General features: G+C 38.3%; 1 protein-coding gene across 2 annotated transcripts in view; it reads right to left on the bottom strand.

Annotated features, from left to right (window-relative positions):
• Nucleotides 1-15,770, bottom strand: part of LOC129822965 (catenin delta-2-like) — a 379,787-nt gene that overhangs the window by 180,163 nt on the left and 183,854 nt on the right. For both annotated transcript variants that reach the window (XM_055881562.1, XM_055881564.1), the window contains one exon: nt 13,789-13,938. In XM_055881562.1, coding sequence (XP_055737537.1) covers nt 13,789-13,938 — 150 coding nt within the window. The remainder of the gene's footprint in view (nt 1-13,788; nt 13,939-15,770) is intronic.

Here is a 15,770-nt window from a genome sequence, read left to right as displayed (position 1 = left end):
CTTGGAAACCTTTGCCAGTTTCCTACTGTCCCTTCTAAACTGGTGATTTACCACACTCTGGGGGCCTGACACACCGGTAGGCACTAGATGCCCATGCTAGGTGGTTCCTATGGCGTGGTTCCTAAGTCAATGGGTTTGAGCATGACTACATGTGACAAGACTGAACAAATTGTCTGTAAAAGGTCTATCTGGTTGGATCCAATTTTGGTGTTGATGCTTTGGATAGAAATGCTTACTAGATGATCATATACGTACGTATAAGGTTGGTGTCACGCCCTGACCTTAGAGATCCTTTTTATGTCTCTATTTTTGGTTGGTCAGGGTGTGAGTTGGGGTGGGCATTCTGTTTTGTTCTATGTTGTCCTTTTCTATGTGTTTGGCCGGATGTGGTTCTCATCAGAAGCAGCTGTCTATCGTTGTCTCTGATTGAGAACCATACTTAGGTAGCCTGTTCCTACCTGTGTTTGTGAGTAGTTGTTTTCTGTTTTGTGTGTATACCTGACCGAACTGTTGTGTTTTGTTCCACTTTTGTTTTTGCCTTAGTGTTCTGAGTATATTAAAGATCATGAAGACGTACCACGCTGCACCTTGGTCCTCTCCTTCCAACAGCCGTTACAGTTGGGTTTAAAGTTAGTGATAAAAATCTCATTATAAAGTCCTCCAACATCTTCTTATTATGTCTTCCATTGAGGATATGACCTCCATAAATCCTGCTCGATAAAATATGAATTAAAGGTCCCGTAGAGGGTACAGAATCGTTATTATGACATCAACTATAAGTGCGAACCAGGCAGAAATGATGGACGGTCCTAAATGGTACTTAATCTATATGGTCTTACATTCCAACACAATCTCACACTCAATTTGTGCAAAAATAGTTTAGGGTTAGGGTATTTAATTCATTTCAGATGCTCTTATACCTTTATTCCCAACATATTATACCCCATAGGTTGTAAATAAACCCTTTATAAGCTGATATTGTCACACCCTGATCTGTTTCACCTGTCCTTGTGCTTGTCTCCACCCCCTCCAGGTGTCACCCATCTTCCCCACTTATCCTCTGGGTATACATACCTGTGTTTTCTGTCTGTCTGTGCCAGTTCGTCTTGTTTGTCAAGCGTACCAGTGTTTTTCCTGTCAGCTCCTGTCTTTTCCCAGCCCCTCTTTTTCTCGTCCTCTTGGTTTTTGACTCTTGCCTGTCCTGACCTTGGACCCGCCCGCCTGACCACTCTGCCTGTCCCTGACCCTGCCTGTCATCCTGTACCTTTGCCCCACCTCTGGATTACTGAACTCTGCCTGTCCCTGTCCCTGAGCCTGCCTGCCGTCCTGTACCTTTGCTCCTACTCTGGATTATCAACCCCTGCCTGCCTTGACCTGTCGTTTGCCTGCCCTTGTCGTTACAATAAACATTGATACTTCACACAGACTGCACTTGGGTCTTACCTTGATTCCTGATAGATATAACTTGTATGATTATCATAGCGATGTGAAACCCATAGCCGAATGGCTTCAGACTGAGCATTTCTCACCATTTATTTACGGAGAGCAATTTCCGTTCTATAGCAGGTAGTGTCAATTTCTTTACAGTACTATGTTGACTAATTGTTGTTTTCTTCTGTGGAAAAACAGAATATGTATAACAATGCAAAATATACCAAAAGCTAAATCAAACAGAGATTTACGACTATTTAATCATGTTAATCATTACTGAAACATGCAAACTACAAACATTTAATCAGATAATGAATACATGACTAGGGCTGTTACGGTGACCGTATTACCGCCACACCGGTGGTCAAGAGTCAGGAAGAAAGTCAAATTCCATGTGACCGTTTAGTCACGGTAATAAGGCCTCTCCAAGCTCTGATGCTGCTGATGGTCAATAGTAGCCTACCAAACTTGCTAACTGCCTGGTACCAGCACTCTATTGTCCCTCTAATCACTCTGACATTAATGTAAATATAATCAAAAATCTAATCAAACACTTCATGAGAGCCCATGAGCTCATGTCGCTCAACATTTCTATAGGCTATGCAATTGAGAAAACAGAGTGATGGCCTCTATTAAAACCTGTTAAGGCTAGGGAGTGCTGTTGTCACTATTTATGGTAATCGTGTAATTTTTGAAACGGCTTCCTACAAAATTCTTGATCGTACAATATGCATATTATTATTATTATTGGATAGAAAACAGTCTATAGTTTCTATAGGAGTTGAAATTTTGTCTCTAAGTGGAACAGAACTCATTCTACAGCAATTTCCCTGACATGGAGTCAGATTTCAGAAATTTTGGCCTCTGTTCTGGAGTCAGTTTTAAGGCCACTGTTATTCCTATGAGTATATGGACACTGCTTACGTCTTCCCCTGGATGCCTTTACGTGATGACGATTTGAATGGTGTCGATTGCACAATCACAGGCACTATAAATAAAAAAACCCTGTAGCTAGGAACTCTTTTCTTGCTGCGTCACGCGCGCGGCGGCCACCGACCCGCACTTGTTCCAAGCATTAGTGTAGGGAGTAATATTACTCTGGTCATGTTTCTACTCGTTATAGGAGTTAAAAACATCATAAGGTAGTTAATTTAAAGCGTTTTATAGCAATTTATATCCGTTTAGTGCGATTTTGGGAGATTTATTTCTGAGACGCTGTGAATCTCTGGGCACGCTTCCAGTTCATCCCGAACGCAGTTGGCATTTCCACATGGCAAGAGGACAGCTTTCCACCAAAAGACGATTAGACCCAAGAAAGGATCCTTTGCCCAAGATACTGATGGAAGAACAGCTCAAAGTAGGAACAATTTATTATGATAAATCGTGTTTCTGTCGAAAAATGTTAGTGGCTTAGGACGCCATCTTTTTTGACGTAGCTTCGCTTGGCGCAAACTGTATTGAAAAGTAAGGATAATTTAAAAAATGTAATTCCGCGATTGTATTAAGAATTAAATTGTCTATCAATCGCTGTCCACCCTATATTTTTTAGTCACGTTTATGAGTATTTATGTATACGAGTAGATCACTGTCTAATATGGCGCACCAACATTTTCTCACCAGCTGGGCTACTTTTCCCATTGTCTAACCATGATTTTGGTGGCTAAATATGCACATTTTCGAACAAACTGTATATGTATGTTGTAATGCGATGTTACAGGGGTGTCATCTGAAGAATTCATTGAAGGTTAGTGAAAAAAATAATATATTTTGGCGATGTTGACGTTATCGCTCTCTTTGGCTAGAATCAATGCTGGGGTAATGTTTGCACATGTGCTATGCTAATATAACGATTTATTGTGTTTTCGCTGTAAGACACTTAGAAAATCTGAAATATTGTCTGTATTCACAGGATCTGTGTCTTTCGATTAGTGTATGCTGTGTATTTTTACGAAATGTTTGATGATTAGTAGTTAGGTAAACACGTTGCTCATTGTAATTATTCTAGTCCATTTGTGACGGTGGGTGCAATTGTAAACTATGCCATCTACCTGAAATATGCACATTTTTCTAACAACCTATCCTATACCATAAATATGTTATCAGACTGTCATCTGATGAGTTTTTTTCTTGGTTAGGGGCTATAAATATCTTAGTTTAGCCGAATTGGTGATAGCTACTGGTGTTGGTGGACAAATAAAAGATGGTGGATTATGCTAATGTGTTTTTAGCTAATAGATTTACATCTTTACATATTGTGTCTTCCCTGTAAAACATTTTAAAAATCGGACATGTTGGCTGGATTCACAAGATCTGTGTCTTTCATTAGCTGTATTGGACTTTAATGTGTGAAAGTTAAATATTTTTAAAAAATATTTTTTTTGAATTTCGCGGCTCTGCCTTTTCAGTGGGGGTGGGGGGGGTGTGCCGCTAGCGGCACCACAGTCCTAGACAGGTTAAAAAGAGGAGGATCCCATCAGCTTTCTATAGGCTAGGCCTACTATATTTATTTCTCAACTTTCCTAATATTAAGCACATTGGTTTTACTTACAAAAGGAGTATAGCCTACCTGGCTGGCATGAAAATGAACCACGGGAAAGCGTACTGCTTTCGCTCTTTAAGAGTATAGATGACATGTATTTTTTTCAGCTGCCCCTGTTTCGAGACAAGTGCATGTTAATGGTCCATTCTGAATCAAAACAAATTTCACACATATATTATTTAATATATGTAAAGACAAGATTAAATCAAAAATAGTCTGATGGGTGACAATATTACCCTATCACTTGTGAATTACATATTATTACTTGTGAATGATGCCCAGCTGAAGGCAAGAAACAGCGAATGCTTTTTTTTGCAATTTTTTCAAATCATAGTCACACACCTCATGTAGCCTAGCACATAGGCCTATATTTTTTCATAAAGTTTGTACCAACTAAAGTGGCCAAATAACTTCTTAAAATGAAACACATTAATGCACTTTACAATGGGTGTAGATGTAACGATTGTCTATTTCGTCCTCCTCATCGGACGAGGAGAGGCGAGAAGGATCCGACCAATATGCAGAATGGTTGGTGCTCATGATGATTTATTAAAACCGAAACTGAACACTGAAATACAAAACAATAAATGAAGTGCGGAAAACCGAAACAGTACCGTGTGGTGAAAACACTAACACGGTAGACAAACACCCACAAAACACATGTGAAACCCAGGCTGCCTAAGTATGATTCTCAATCAGGGACAACGATTGACAGCTGCCTCTGATTGAGAATCATACCAGGCCGAACACAAAATCCCAACATAGAAAATCACACATAGACAACCCACCCAACTCACGCCCTGACCATACTAAATAAATACAAAACAAGGGAAAACAGGTCAGGAACGTGACAGTAGAGCCTAACTGGCACACATACACAGTGTGAGTTTCAAATTTGGGGAAGATAATTTTCACCATAAAAATGCACCATTATAATAAAAGCATTACATGCATAATTGCATTTGCGGTCACTTTAAGAATGGTGTTTCCTGCTAATGGAACATTTGCGCTTGTAGCCTACTGCCATGTATCGTCAGTTGTGTCAGGCTCATTGCTTAAACAATTTTTTTTTATGCTAGTGGTTGTATTAATTTGGGATCTATCGCATCCCACAACTGTCCCAGACTGTTTGGAATATTTATTTCTAACAGACTAGAATAGGTACACTTTTGTACCATGGGGGATAGTAGATTGACAAAGGCTAGTGCTTTGATGTTCGTTAGGCCTACTCATCTTGTTGGTTGACGAAAAGTAAATGTGGACAGTTCTTTCAATATGTTCAATATGTGCCTCGGAATTGGATAAGGACACGCACAGTTGCATCCCCGATGTGTCTGTCTTCACTTGTAGCCTGTGAGAAAGACACGATCAGGTGACTGAGAGCCATGTGAGTGAGAAGCATGCAGCTGGGAGAAGGGGATTATAAGGAGAAGGGAATTGTAATTATTATATTCAGCACAAGGGCACAATGCCCACTGGCTGCAAAAGGCATATCTTTTTTAGGGGGCATTACGGCAACACAAAGGGGATGCAGCCGGGAAATTCTAGGCATTATCAAGTGCTTGTCAAAATGTGAATGAGAGGCTGATGAAGTGTGTACAGGCTGCGCAAAATAACAAAGCAAAGCTCATGCCTTTCATGCAACTTTTTTCAAATCATCATTAGAATCGCATCATGCAGCCTTAGAATGTATCAAAACATATAGCCCAACATTTTTACATTTTTATTTAACCTTTATTTAACTAGGCAAGTCATTTCATAACTACAGTTACATAACTAAAGTTACATAAATAACTATTTTATTCAGCTTATATTCAATTGTATTCTTCATACTATAAAATAATGAAAAATAATGCCACGAAATTCTAAGCAAATCTTGTCTGTTAAACGAACTTGTATAGCCCAAAACAATCTGGCATAGCCTGATCAGGACCTAAAATATGGACAACTCAGAGTGTGCTATTCTGTTCTTCTGAAATAGACTACATTTTCTTCATATCTATATCTGTCTAAAATAAATATTGGATTTATTGCGATACTGTAGTTGATATTACATTGGTTTATTAGACTGTTTAAAATGTAGATGTTCCAAAGGTCTGCATGAGTGCAACATGAGTACAAACAAAGTGAGTGTGTGTATATGTGTGTAAGTGTTTGTGTGCGTGTGTGTGTATTAGAATTTCCATTTAAAAAAATTTATTCCCATTCCCAAATCAAATACCTTAATCAATACCACATTTTTGAAATGTTTTATTTTATTTATCATTTTTTCCAATCTGTCAATCCTCATAAAATTCGACAGCCTTGTATAAAATGCATTATGAAAAAAATGGTGTAATGTCGGCTCCACGAAAAACAACGTAAAGCTACAACTGTAATATCATTATTTTTTCGTGACAACCTGGTTGATTAAAAATAGTGAGTTGTTAACACGTTTGTTTTTTTATATAAATAAATATGGGACACAAAAAAGGCAGTGTAGAACACCAATGCCCATCATGCATTGGTCTAATTACTTTCAAAAGATTGTTCCGAAGTTTACCCCCCAAAAATGTATATTCTATGAATGAAGTCGCACAAAAATGTGTATTTTCTTACCAATTAAGTCGTACAAAAATGTCTATTTTCCTATGAATTAACTCACACAAAAATGTGTCTTTCACACAAATGAATCTAGACAAAAACGCACAAAAACAAACAAAATCTGCTAAAATAATTTTTGTACTTAATTGCACGAATTGAGTGTGAGATTGTGTAGCAAATTCGGAAACTATACACAGTATAATTTGATTATATTTCCTCATATATCCATCCAGAGAGCTAAATGCTTCTGGCACAGATTATATGTTACCTGTAGCTACATGTCCATATTTTTACTCTCAATTTATTTATTAACTTTTACTCCAAATAAAAGGTGCATTCTTTTTTCATAAATATAATTTTCTTCTCCAGAGGAGAATTGTGTGTGTGTAAGCCCATTCCTACGTGAACAGCATCAGTAGCTGATTAATATTATTTTATCTTCAGCTGTAAATTGTGTCCATATAAACCCATGTGAACAGGTGCTACATAATAAGACATCCAACCTGGTTGGTTATTTGCTCCAGCATATTTTTGATCCTGCAGGTTCAAAGTCATGTAATAATTCTCCATTGAAATCCAGCTAGGAATTCAGTAGAACATCAGTCTCTGGAGCTATTCTGAAAGCTGTCTGTTTGGCTGTGTGTTTATTTGAAGGCGCAGGTGGGAGTAGTGTGTGTTAGAGGGTGTGTACATGTATGTATGTATGTATGTATGTATGTATGTATGTGTGTGTGTGTGTGTGTGTGTGTGTGTGTGTGTGTGTGTGTGTGTGTGTGTGTGTGTGTGTGTGTGTGTGTGTGTGTGTGTGTGTGTGTGTGTGTGTGTGTGTGTGTGTGTGTGTGTGTGTATGTATGTATGTATGTATGTATGTATGTATGTATGTATGTATGTATGTATGTGTCTCTGTGTATGTGCAGGTGCAGGTGAGAGTTGTGTGAGGGTGTGTGTTTGTGCATGTATGTATGTGTCTCTGTGTATGTGCAGGTGACAAGTGAGCTAAAACTCATCTTTTCACTTGAGCAGAATTTAGTGATGATATTAAAGAAAATAAAAAAATATTCAGCAAGTAATTAATACGTTTCTAAAATCGCATCGAAAACCGACCCCAAAACACACACTATCTGACATGTTTCTTACCAGCTAATGTGCTTCTGTGGCTTTTCGACTTTAGACAGAACTACTCAAAACTGTCACGAATACCACCGAAGGTGGCTCCCCTTCCTGTTCGGGTGGCGCTCGGCGGTCGTCGTCGCCGGTCTACTAGCTGCCACCGATCCCTTTTTCCTTTTCGTTTATTTCTGTCTAATTGTTTTCACCTGTTCCTTGTTGGGGTTTTAGGATGGGTGCTATTTAAGTTAGTTTTGCCCGCTGGTGTTTGTGCGGGCATGTTGGTTGTTACGTTTGGTGATGTATCGTGTCTTGTTTTGGGTTTTCGCTGTCCAGTGTTTGTAACGAGGTTTGGGGTTTGTTTAGCGCCAGTGTTTTGGGCATTCACCCATGTTTTGGACCTGTTACGTTTTGAAGGACATTAAAGCGTTTTCCCATTAATTTCGCTCTCTGCATTTGACTCCTCACTCATTTCACTCACCCGTCGTTAGAAAAAGTTGGCAAACAAGCGCTTTCTACAGTTAGATACTAAATTGTATTAGGGGTGCAAATTTCACTGGGGACATATCCCCCTCACATTCTGAAATGACATTTTTGTCCCCCACAGTTTTATCATTGGAATGTGATACAAAACGAGGCAACGGTGTAATTTAGAACCATGCGGGTGTCTCCGAGCGGTCGGGTAAGCTATTTGGAGTTTTTATCAGACAGAAAAAAATGATGTCACCCCCACTTCTGAAACAAAAGTTGCACCCCTGAATTGAATTACGGTATATATTGCATGCTATTTCTATGGAAACAGAGGAATGTTTTTATTTAATTGAATATGTCCAGGTATATTAAACACTGTATTTTTACCTTGAACAGTATGAGGTAAGGTCACCCTACTGAGACAGGTTAAATATTTCCATCTTCTCTCCACTGTTGATCGTTAACTTTAACTTTTAAAATTATCACTTATATGTTATGAACCTTCCTTCGCTGCCGGGGTAAAATCGAGGTCTTCTCTCACTCTCTCGCTCTCTCTCTAGAATGTCAGCTCTCATTACTAAAGGCATACAACATATTCAGAAGGGAGTGAATTGGCTTTATGGTTTTATGCAAAACAGGCTTTCACTGTTTGTGTGTGTGTGTGCATGTCTGTGTGTGTATGGACGGTGCGTGAGTGTAGCCTTCTTCTGAAAAGGCCTGGTGTCATATTAGAAAGCTTTGATGAGAGCATTAAACAGAACCGCCAAACGGGCACTTGCCAAGTGTCTGTGTCGGCAGCTCTCCAAAGAGGCAATGTTTGAATAGGGGACATGTGTGTGTGTGTGCACCCGTGTGGCTGTGTGTGTGCGCGTGCATGTGTGTGTGACAGGCTCCATGCTGAGCAGTGTGTTTCTGACAGCTCTCCCTCCAGGCCGAAGCTAATCCCTCTTTGTTTTCTAGAAAAAAACAGATTTTACAGAGAATCCCCTCTGGTGTCCTTGGTAGAGACACACACGCACACACACTCACACACACACACACACACACATGCACACGCACACGCACACACACACACGCACACACACACACAGATTCTGGTAAGATTGAAGGCGTATAGCGGAGGAGAATGCAGGGAGAGGAATTAAGAGTTAATACTACTTAATACTAGGCAGGGTGTCTTAGAGATAATTCACCCTGAGAAGCAGAGAGATAGAGTTTAATGAGAGTTACACCTCCAGATTATATCCTGTAGAGGAGTTGAACACGTTACTCATGGTGGCTCTGTAGTATCACACCAAGCATTCAGGTCGACTGTCATGGTACTGGTACTGAAACGTCATGGCAAGGGAAGGAGCGAGTGACGGAAATGAAGGACAACTGTTTTTCATTCCATCAACTCACCACTCATATGAATGCGTTAACTGTTTTCACACAAGGTTTGTAGAAACCCAACTAAGCTCTAGCCTCTCCCTCCGCTGTCGCAGTAGAGTTTAGCTGCAGTGCAGGGTGTAGATGTGTGGATGTGTGTGTGTGTTATTATAAAAAAAAGTAATAGCTTGAAGTAGACCACATGAACCTGCTGTACTATGTGGCGCTGGACTGGTTTACTCTGAGAAAACACACACACAAAGCTACGACGGCATACCAGCCTACCTCAAACTGCGTTTATAGGTTACACCAATACCACAAATCAACAATACATTGCAGGCTTTAGAGTTAATTCAGTAGTGTTATAGAGAGAGATCCAGCTCTCTAAAGAAATGACTTATAGCATTAATTACTGTGATTCACAGCTGGATAATGAAACTATAATGTGGAGTCAGGGTTTAAATAGTACAATTATTACATAATGAACCAAATGAATGACTATACTGTTATACGAACTACACTGTAATACTGGCTATAGTGTTATACTACTGTTATACTGACTACACTGTTATACTGACTGTACTGTTATAATGACAATGTTATATACTGACAATACTGTTATACTGACAATACTGTTAAATACTGACTATACTGTTATAATGGCAATACTGTTATACTGACTATAATGTTACACTGACTATAGTGTTACACTACTGTTATACTGACTATACTGTTATAATGACACTACTGTTATATACTGACCATACTGTTATACTGACTACTGTAATACTGACTATACCGTTATGACAATACTGTTATATACTGACTATACTAATATATACTGACTATATTCTTAGATATTAACAATACTGTTATACTGGCTTTACTGTTATACTGACTATACTGTTATATACTGACTATATTGTTATATACTGCCAATACTGTTATACTGACTATACTGACTATACTGTTATATACTGACTATAACGATATATACATGTATCCTGTTATATACTGACTATACAGTTATATACAGACTATACTGTTATATACTGACTATACTATTATCTATACTAACTATACTGTTACACTGACTATACTGTTATATACTGACACTACTGTTAATATACTCCTTTAATGGTATATACTGGTATATACAGATTAAAGTGTTATATACTGATTATAGTGTTATATGCTGACTATACTGTTAAACACAGAGTATACTGGTATATACTGACTATACTGTTATGTACTCTTATATACTGACTATACTGTTATATAGTGACACTACTGTTATATACTCTTATACTGTTATATACTGACAATACTGTTATATACTGACAATACTGTTACATACTGACTATACTGTTATATACTGATTATACTGTTATACTGACTATGCTGTTATATACTGGCTATACTGTTATACTGACTATACTGTTATATAATGACTATACTGTTATATACTGGCTATACTGTTATACTGACTATACTGTTGTATAATGACTATACTGTTATAATACTGTTATAATACTATTATACTGACTATACTGTTATATACTGACTATACTGTTATAATACTGTTATAATACTATTATAATGACTATACTGTTATATACAGAATATACTGTTATAATAACGATACTGGTATACTGACTATACTGTTATAATGACTATACTGATACTGACTATACTGTTATACTGACTATATTGTTATACTGGCTATACTGTTATACTGACTATACTGTTATACTGACTATACTGTTATACTGACTATACTGATACTGACTATACTGTTATACTGACTATACTGTTATAATACTGTTATACTGGCTATACTGTTATACTGACTATACTGTTATAATGACTATACTGTTATAATGACTATACTGATACTGACTATACTGTTATACTGACTATACTGTTATAATACTGTTATACTGGCTATACTGTTATACTGACTATACTGTTATAATACTGTTATAATGACTATACTGTTATAATACTGTTATACTGGCTATACTGTTATACTGGCTATACTGTTATACTGACTATACTGTTATACTGACTATACTGTTATACTGACTATACTGTTATACTGACTATACTGTTATAATGACTATACTGTTATAATACTGTTATACTGGCTATACTGTTATACTGGCTATACTGTTATACTGACTATACTGTTATACTGACTATACTGTTATACTGACTATACTGTTATAATACTGTTATACTGACTATACTGTTATACTGACTATACTGTTATACTGACTATACTGTTATACTGATTATACTGTTATAATACTGTTATACTGACTATACTGTTATACTGACTATACTGTTATACTGACTATACTGTTATACTGACTATACTGTTATACTGGCTATACTGTTATAATACTGTTATACTGACTATACTGTTATACTGACTATACTGTTATACTGACTATACTGTTATACTGACTATACTGTTATACTGACTATACTGTTATACTGGCTATATTGTTATAATACTGTTATACTGACTATACTGTTATACTGACTATACTGTTATACTGACTATACTGTTATAATACTGTTATACTGACTATACTGTTATACTGACTATACTGTTATACTGACTATACTGTTATACTGACTATACTGTTATACTGACTATACTGTTATACTGACTATACTGTTATACTGACTATATTGTTATAATACTGTTATACTGACTATACTGTTATACTGACTATACTGTTATACTGACTATACTGTTATACTGACTATACTGTTATACTGGCTATACTGACTATACTGTTATACTGACTATACTGTTATACTGACTATACTGTTATACTGACTATACTGTTATACTGACTATACTGTTATACTGACTATACTGTTATACTGACTATATTGTTATAATACTGTTATACTGACTATACTGTTATACTGACTATACTGGTATACTGACTATATTGTTATAATACTGTTATACTGACTATACTGTTATACTGACTATACTGGTATACTGACTATACCGTTATAATACTGGTATACAGACTATATTGTTATACTGGCTATATTGTTATACTGACTATGTTGTTATAATGACTATATTGTTATAATGACTATACTGTTATAATGACTATACTGTTATACTGCCTATATTGTTATACAGACTATATTGTTATACTGACTACACTGTTATATTGATTATACTGTTATACTGACTATACTGTTATACTGATTATACTGTTATACTGACTATATTGTTATGTTGGGTTTAGGGGTTAGGTTTAGTGTTAGGTTTAGGGGTTTGGGGTTAAGGTTGGGGTTATGGTGAAACTTAGGTTAGGTTCAGGGTTAAGGGAAAATATGATTTTGAAAGGGAATCAATTGTTTGGTCCCCACAAGGACAGCAAAACAAAGATATGTGTGTGTTGCGGGTGTGTATTTGTGCGTGTGTGTACATGTGTGTGTGACTGAGGCATCACTTATTCATTTTGAATCCCTATTAGCCGCACACAGGCCCTGCAGTGGTCAATCTAACCATCTTTAAACACACTGTTCTGTAGCCGGCTGCATTAAACAAGCCAATAATTCAGGAATCGATCAATACCGCTCACTAAGAGATTTCCTACTCTTTGGTCTCGCTGTGGGAAAGATAAGGCAAATGAGTCCCAGTGTGTGTTTTACGATATAAAACGACTGCATTAGAATTGATCTACTGCAATAACAGTAAATTGTATATGCTATAATTGTGTTTGCAAGGTAGCAAACCCTCAAACATGTAATAATGTACTTCTTAGAGAGTAAACAAATCGTTATATCATATTGCCCAATAAACAAGCTTGGATACACCCTGCCGTAGCGTATAGGCTTAAAGACATGCTCTTTGACTGCAAGCAATTTATTTCTCTTTCATGTACCATACCCATTGATCCAAACAATAAGTAATCTATAGTAGCTTATTTAGCATAATCACTATTTGACCCACATGGTAATGATAGTTATTAATGCCTGGCTGGTTAATGACTGTGAGAAGATATAGCCTAGCGTGACAGAGAGGGCTATTTTCATGTAGAATGATGCTGTAATAGGATTTCGACAGCATACCTAAACCCACATCTAGATAACACAAATTAGTCTCTATTGAAGAATACTGGAGGTTAGTATGTGCTGAAGACAGAACTTTGTGTCTATCTCAATTTTTCTCTTTTTGTTAGTGTGTATACATATGAAAGGTGCGTGTGTGTGTGTGTTTAAATACTGTATGGTGGATTATATAGTCTTACCAGTGTTGTTTCCAAGTCCCCTCATAGGTCCTTTGTGGTAGTGGTTGACTCTGTCCTCATAGATGGGCTCTTTGTGGTGGTCTGGGGATCCCAGGGGACGCAGGTCTGGACCACAGTGACTGTGCTGATTACTGTAGGAACCCCTGGAACCTGGAGAGGGGGAGGGAGGGTGGAAGGGAGGGAGGAAGAGAGAGAAAGACAGAGAGAAAGACAGAGAGAGAGAGGGGAGAGAGAGAGAGAAATCAGCCCTGAGTATTGACTTTTCTCCAGCAAAATGTAATTCTCCATACACATTGTCCCTAAGAGCTCCAGCCTCTCCTCTCCTCTCTTTCTCTGTAATCATCTTATCTTCTGTCCCAATAGTCTCTCTCTAGCCTCCTCTACTCCCATAGTCTCCAGCCTCTCCTCTCCTCTCTTTCTCTGTAATCATCTTATCTTCTGTCCCAATAGTCTCTCTCTAGCCTCCTCTACTCCCATAGTCTCCAGCCTCTCCTCTCCTCTCTTTCTCTGTAATCATCTTAGCTTCTGTCCCAATAGTCTCTCTCTAGCCTCCTCTCTTCCCATAGCCTCCAGCCTCTCCTCTCTTTCTCTGTAATCATCTTAGCTTCTGTCCCAATAGTCTCTCTCTAGCCTCCTCTATTCCCATAGCCTCCAGCCTCTACTCCCATAACCTCTATCGCAGGGATCATCAACTAGATTCATCTTTTTTTTAAGCAGATGGTCAGGGGGCTGTAAAAAATGTTCAAATAATTTATAGATTGCAAGAAGCCCAAACAGATATAATATTTGACTAAAATAATTTCAAACCTTCCTTCCTTGTATACGATCAAATACTGTATATCTCTCTATTAAGTGTGGGAATATTTTGGGAACAGATATCCTAAATTAAAATCTCTTGGAGCTGATTTCCTGGTGTTTTTACAGTCTTATGTCCAACAATAAAGAAAAAATATATACATATATTTGTTTTGTATTTATTTGCTCAGAAAACTTGGGCGGGGGGTCACCAGTTGGGGAACCCTGCTCTACTCCCCTAGCACCTCTCTATCCCTGCCTTCTTCAGTCCACTATACACTGGGATAGTAGTGGAAAACTCTACACGCACACACACAGTTCATAACCCTGGCTCATTCCCGGACAGTGAGAAGCCAGAATCTATCCCCCAGCATAAGAGCGGAAAAAGTATGTGCATGTACGTGCGTAAATGTCTGTGTTTGTCCAGCAGGTATTCTACAATGGGGGACCGCGAGGAAATGTCATCCACGGATGAAGAGGGAACTAATGGGTAGAGGAGAGGAGAGGGGAATGAGGAGAGAGGTAGGAGGAAAGAGAGATGAGGAGAGGAAGATGAGGAGAAGGGAGTGAGAAGAGAGGGATGAGTAGAGAGGGATGAGTAGAGAGGGATGAGGACAGGAGGATGATGAGAGAGGGATGAGGATAGGAGGATGATGAGAGAGGGATGATGACAGGAGGATGAGGAGAGAGGGATGATGACAGGAGGATGAGGAGAGAGGGATGAGGATAGGAGGATGATGAGAGAGGGATTAGGATAGGAGGATGATGAGAGAGGGATGAGGAGAGAGGGATGAGGATAGGAGGATGATGAGAGAGGGATTAGGATAGGAGGATGATGAGAGAGGGATGATGAGAGAGGGATTAGGATAGGAGGATGATGAGAGAGGGATTAGGATAGGAGGATGAGGAGAGAGGGATGATGAGAGAGGGATTAGGATAGGAGGATGATGAGAGAGGGATTAGGACAGGAGGATGATGAGAGAGGGATTAGGATAGGAGGATGAGGAGAGAGGGATTAGGATAGGAGGATGATGAGAGAGGGATGATGACAGGAGGATGAGGAGAGAGGGATGAGGAGAGAGGGATGAGGATAGGAGGATGATGAGAGAGGGATGATGACAGGAGGATGAGGATAGGAGGATGATGACAGGGGGATGAGGAGAGAGGGATGAGGATAGGAGGATGAT

Source organism: Salvelinus fontinalis, chromosome 25, assembly GCF_029448725.1.
Source record: "Salvelinus fontinalis isolate EN_2023a chromosome 25, ASM2944872v1, whole genome shotgun sequence".
Lineage (NCBI taxonomy): Eukaryota > Metazoa > Chordata > Actinopteri > Salmoniformes > Salmonidae > Salvelinus > Salvelinus fontinalis.
This window is presented reverse-complemented; position numbering and strand designations above follow the sequence as displayed.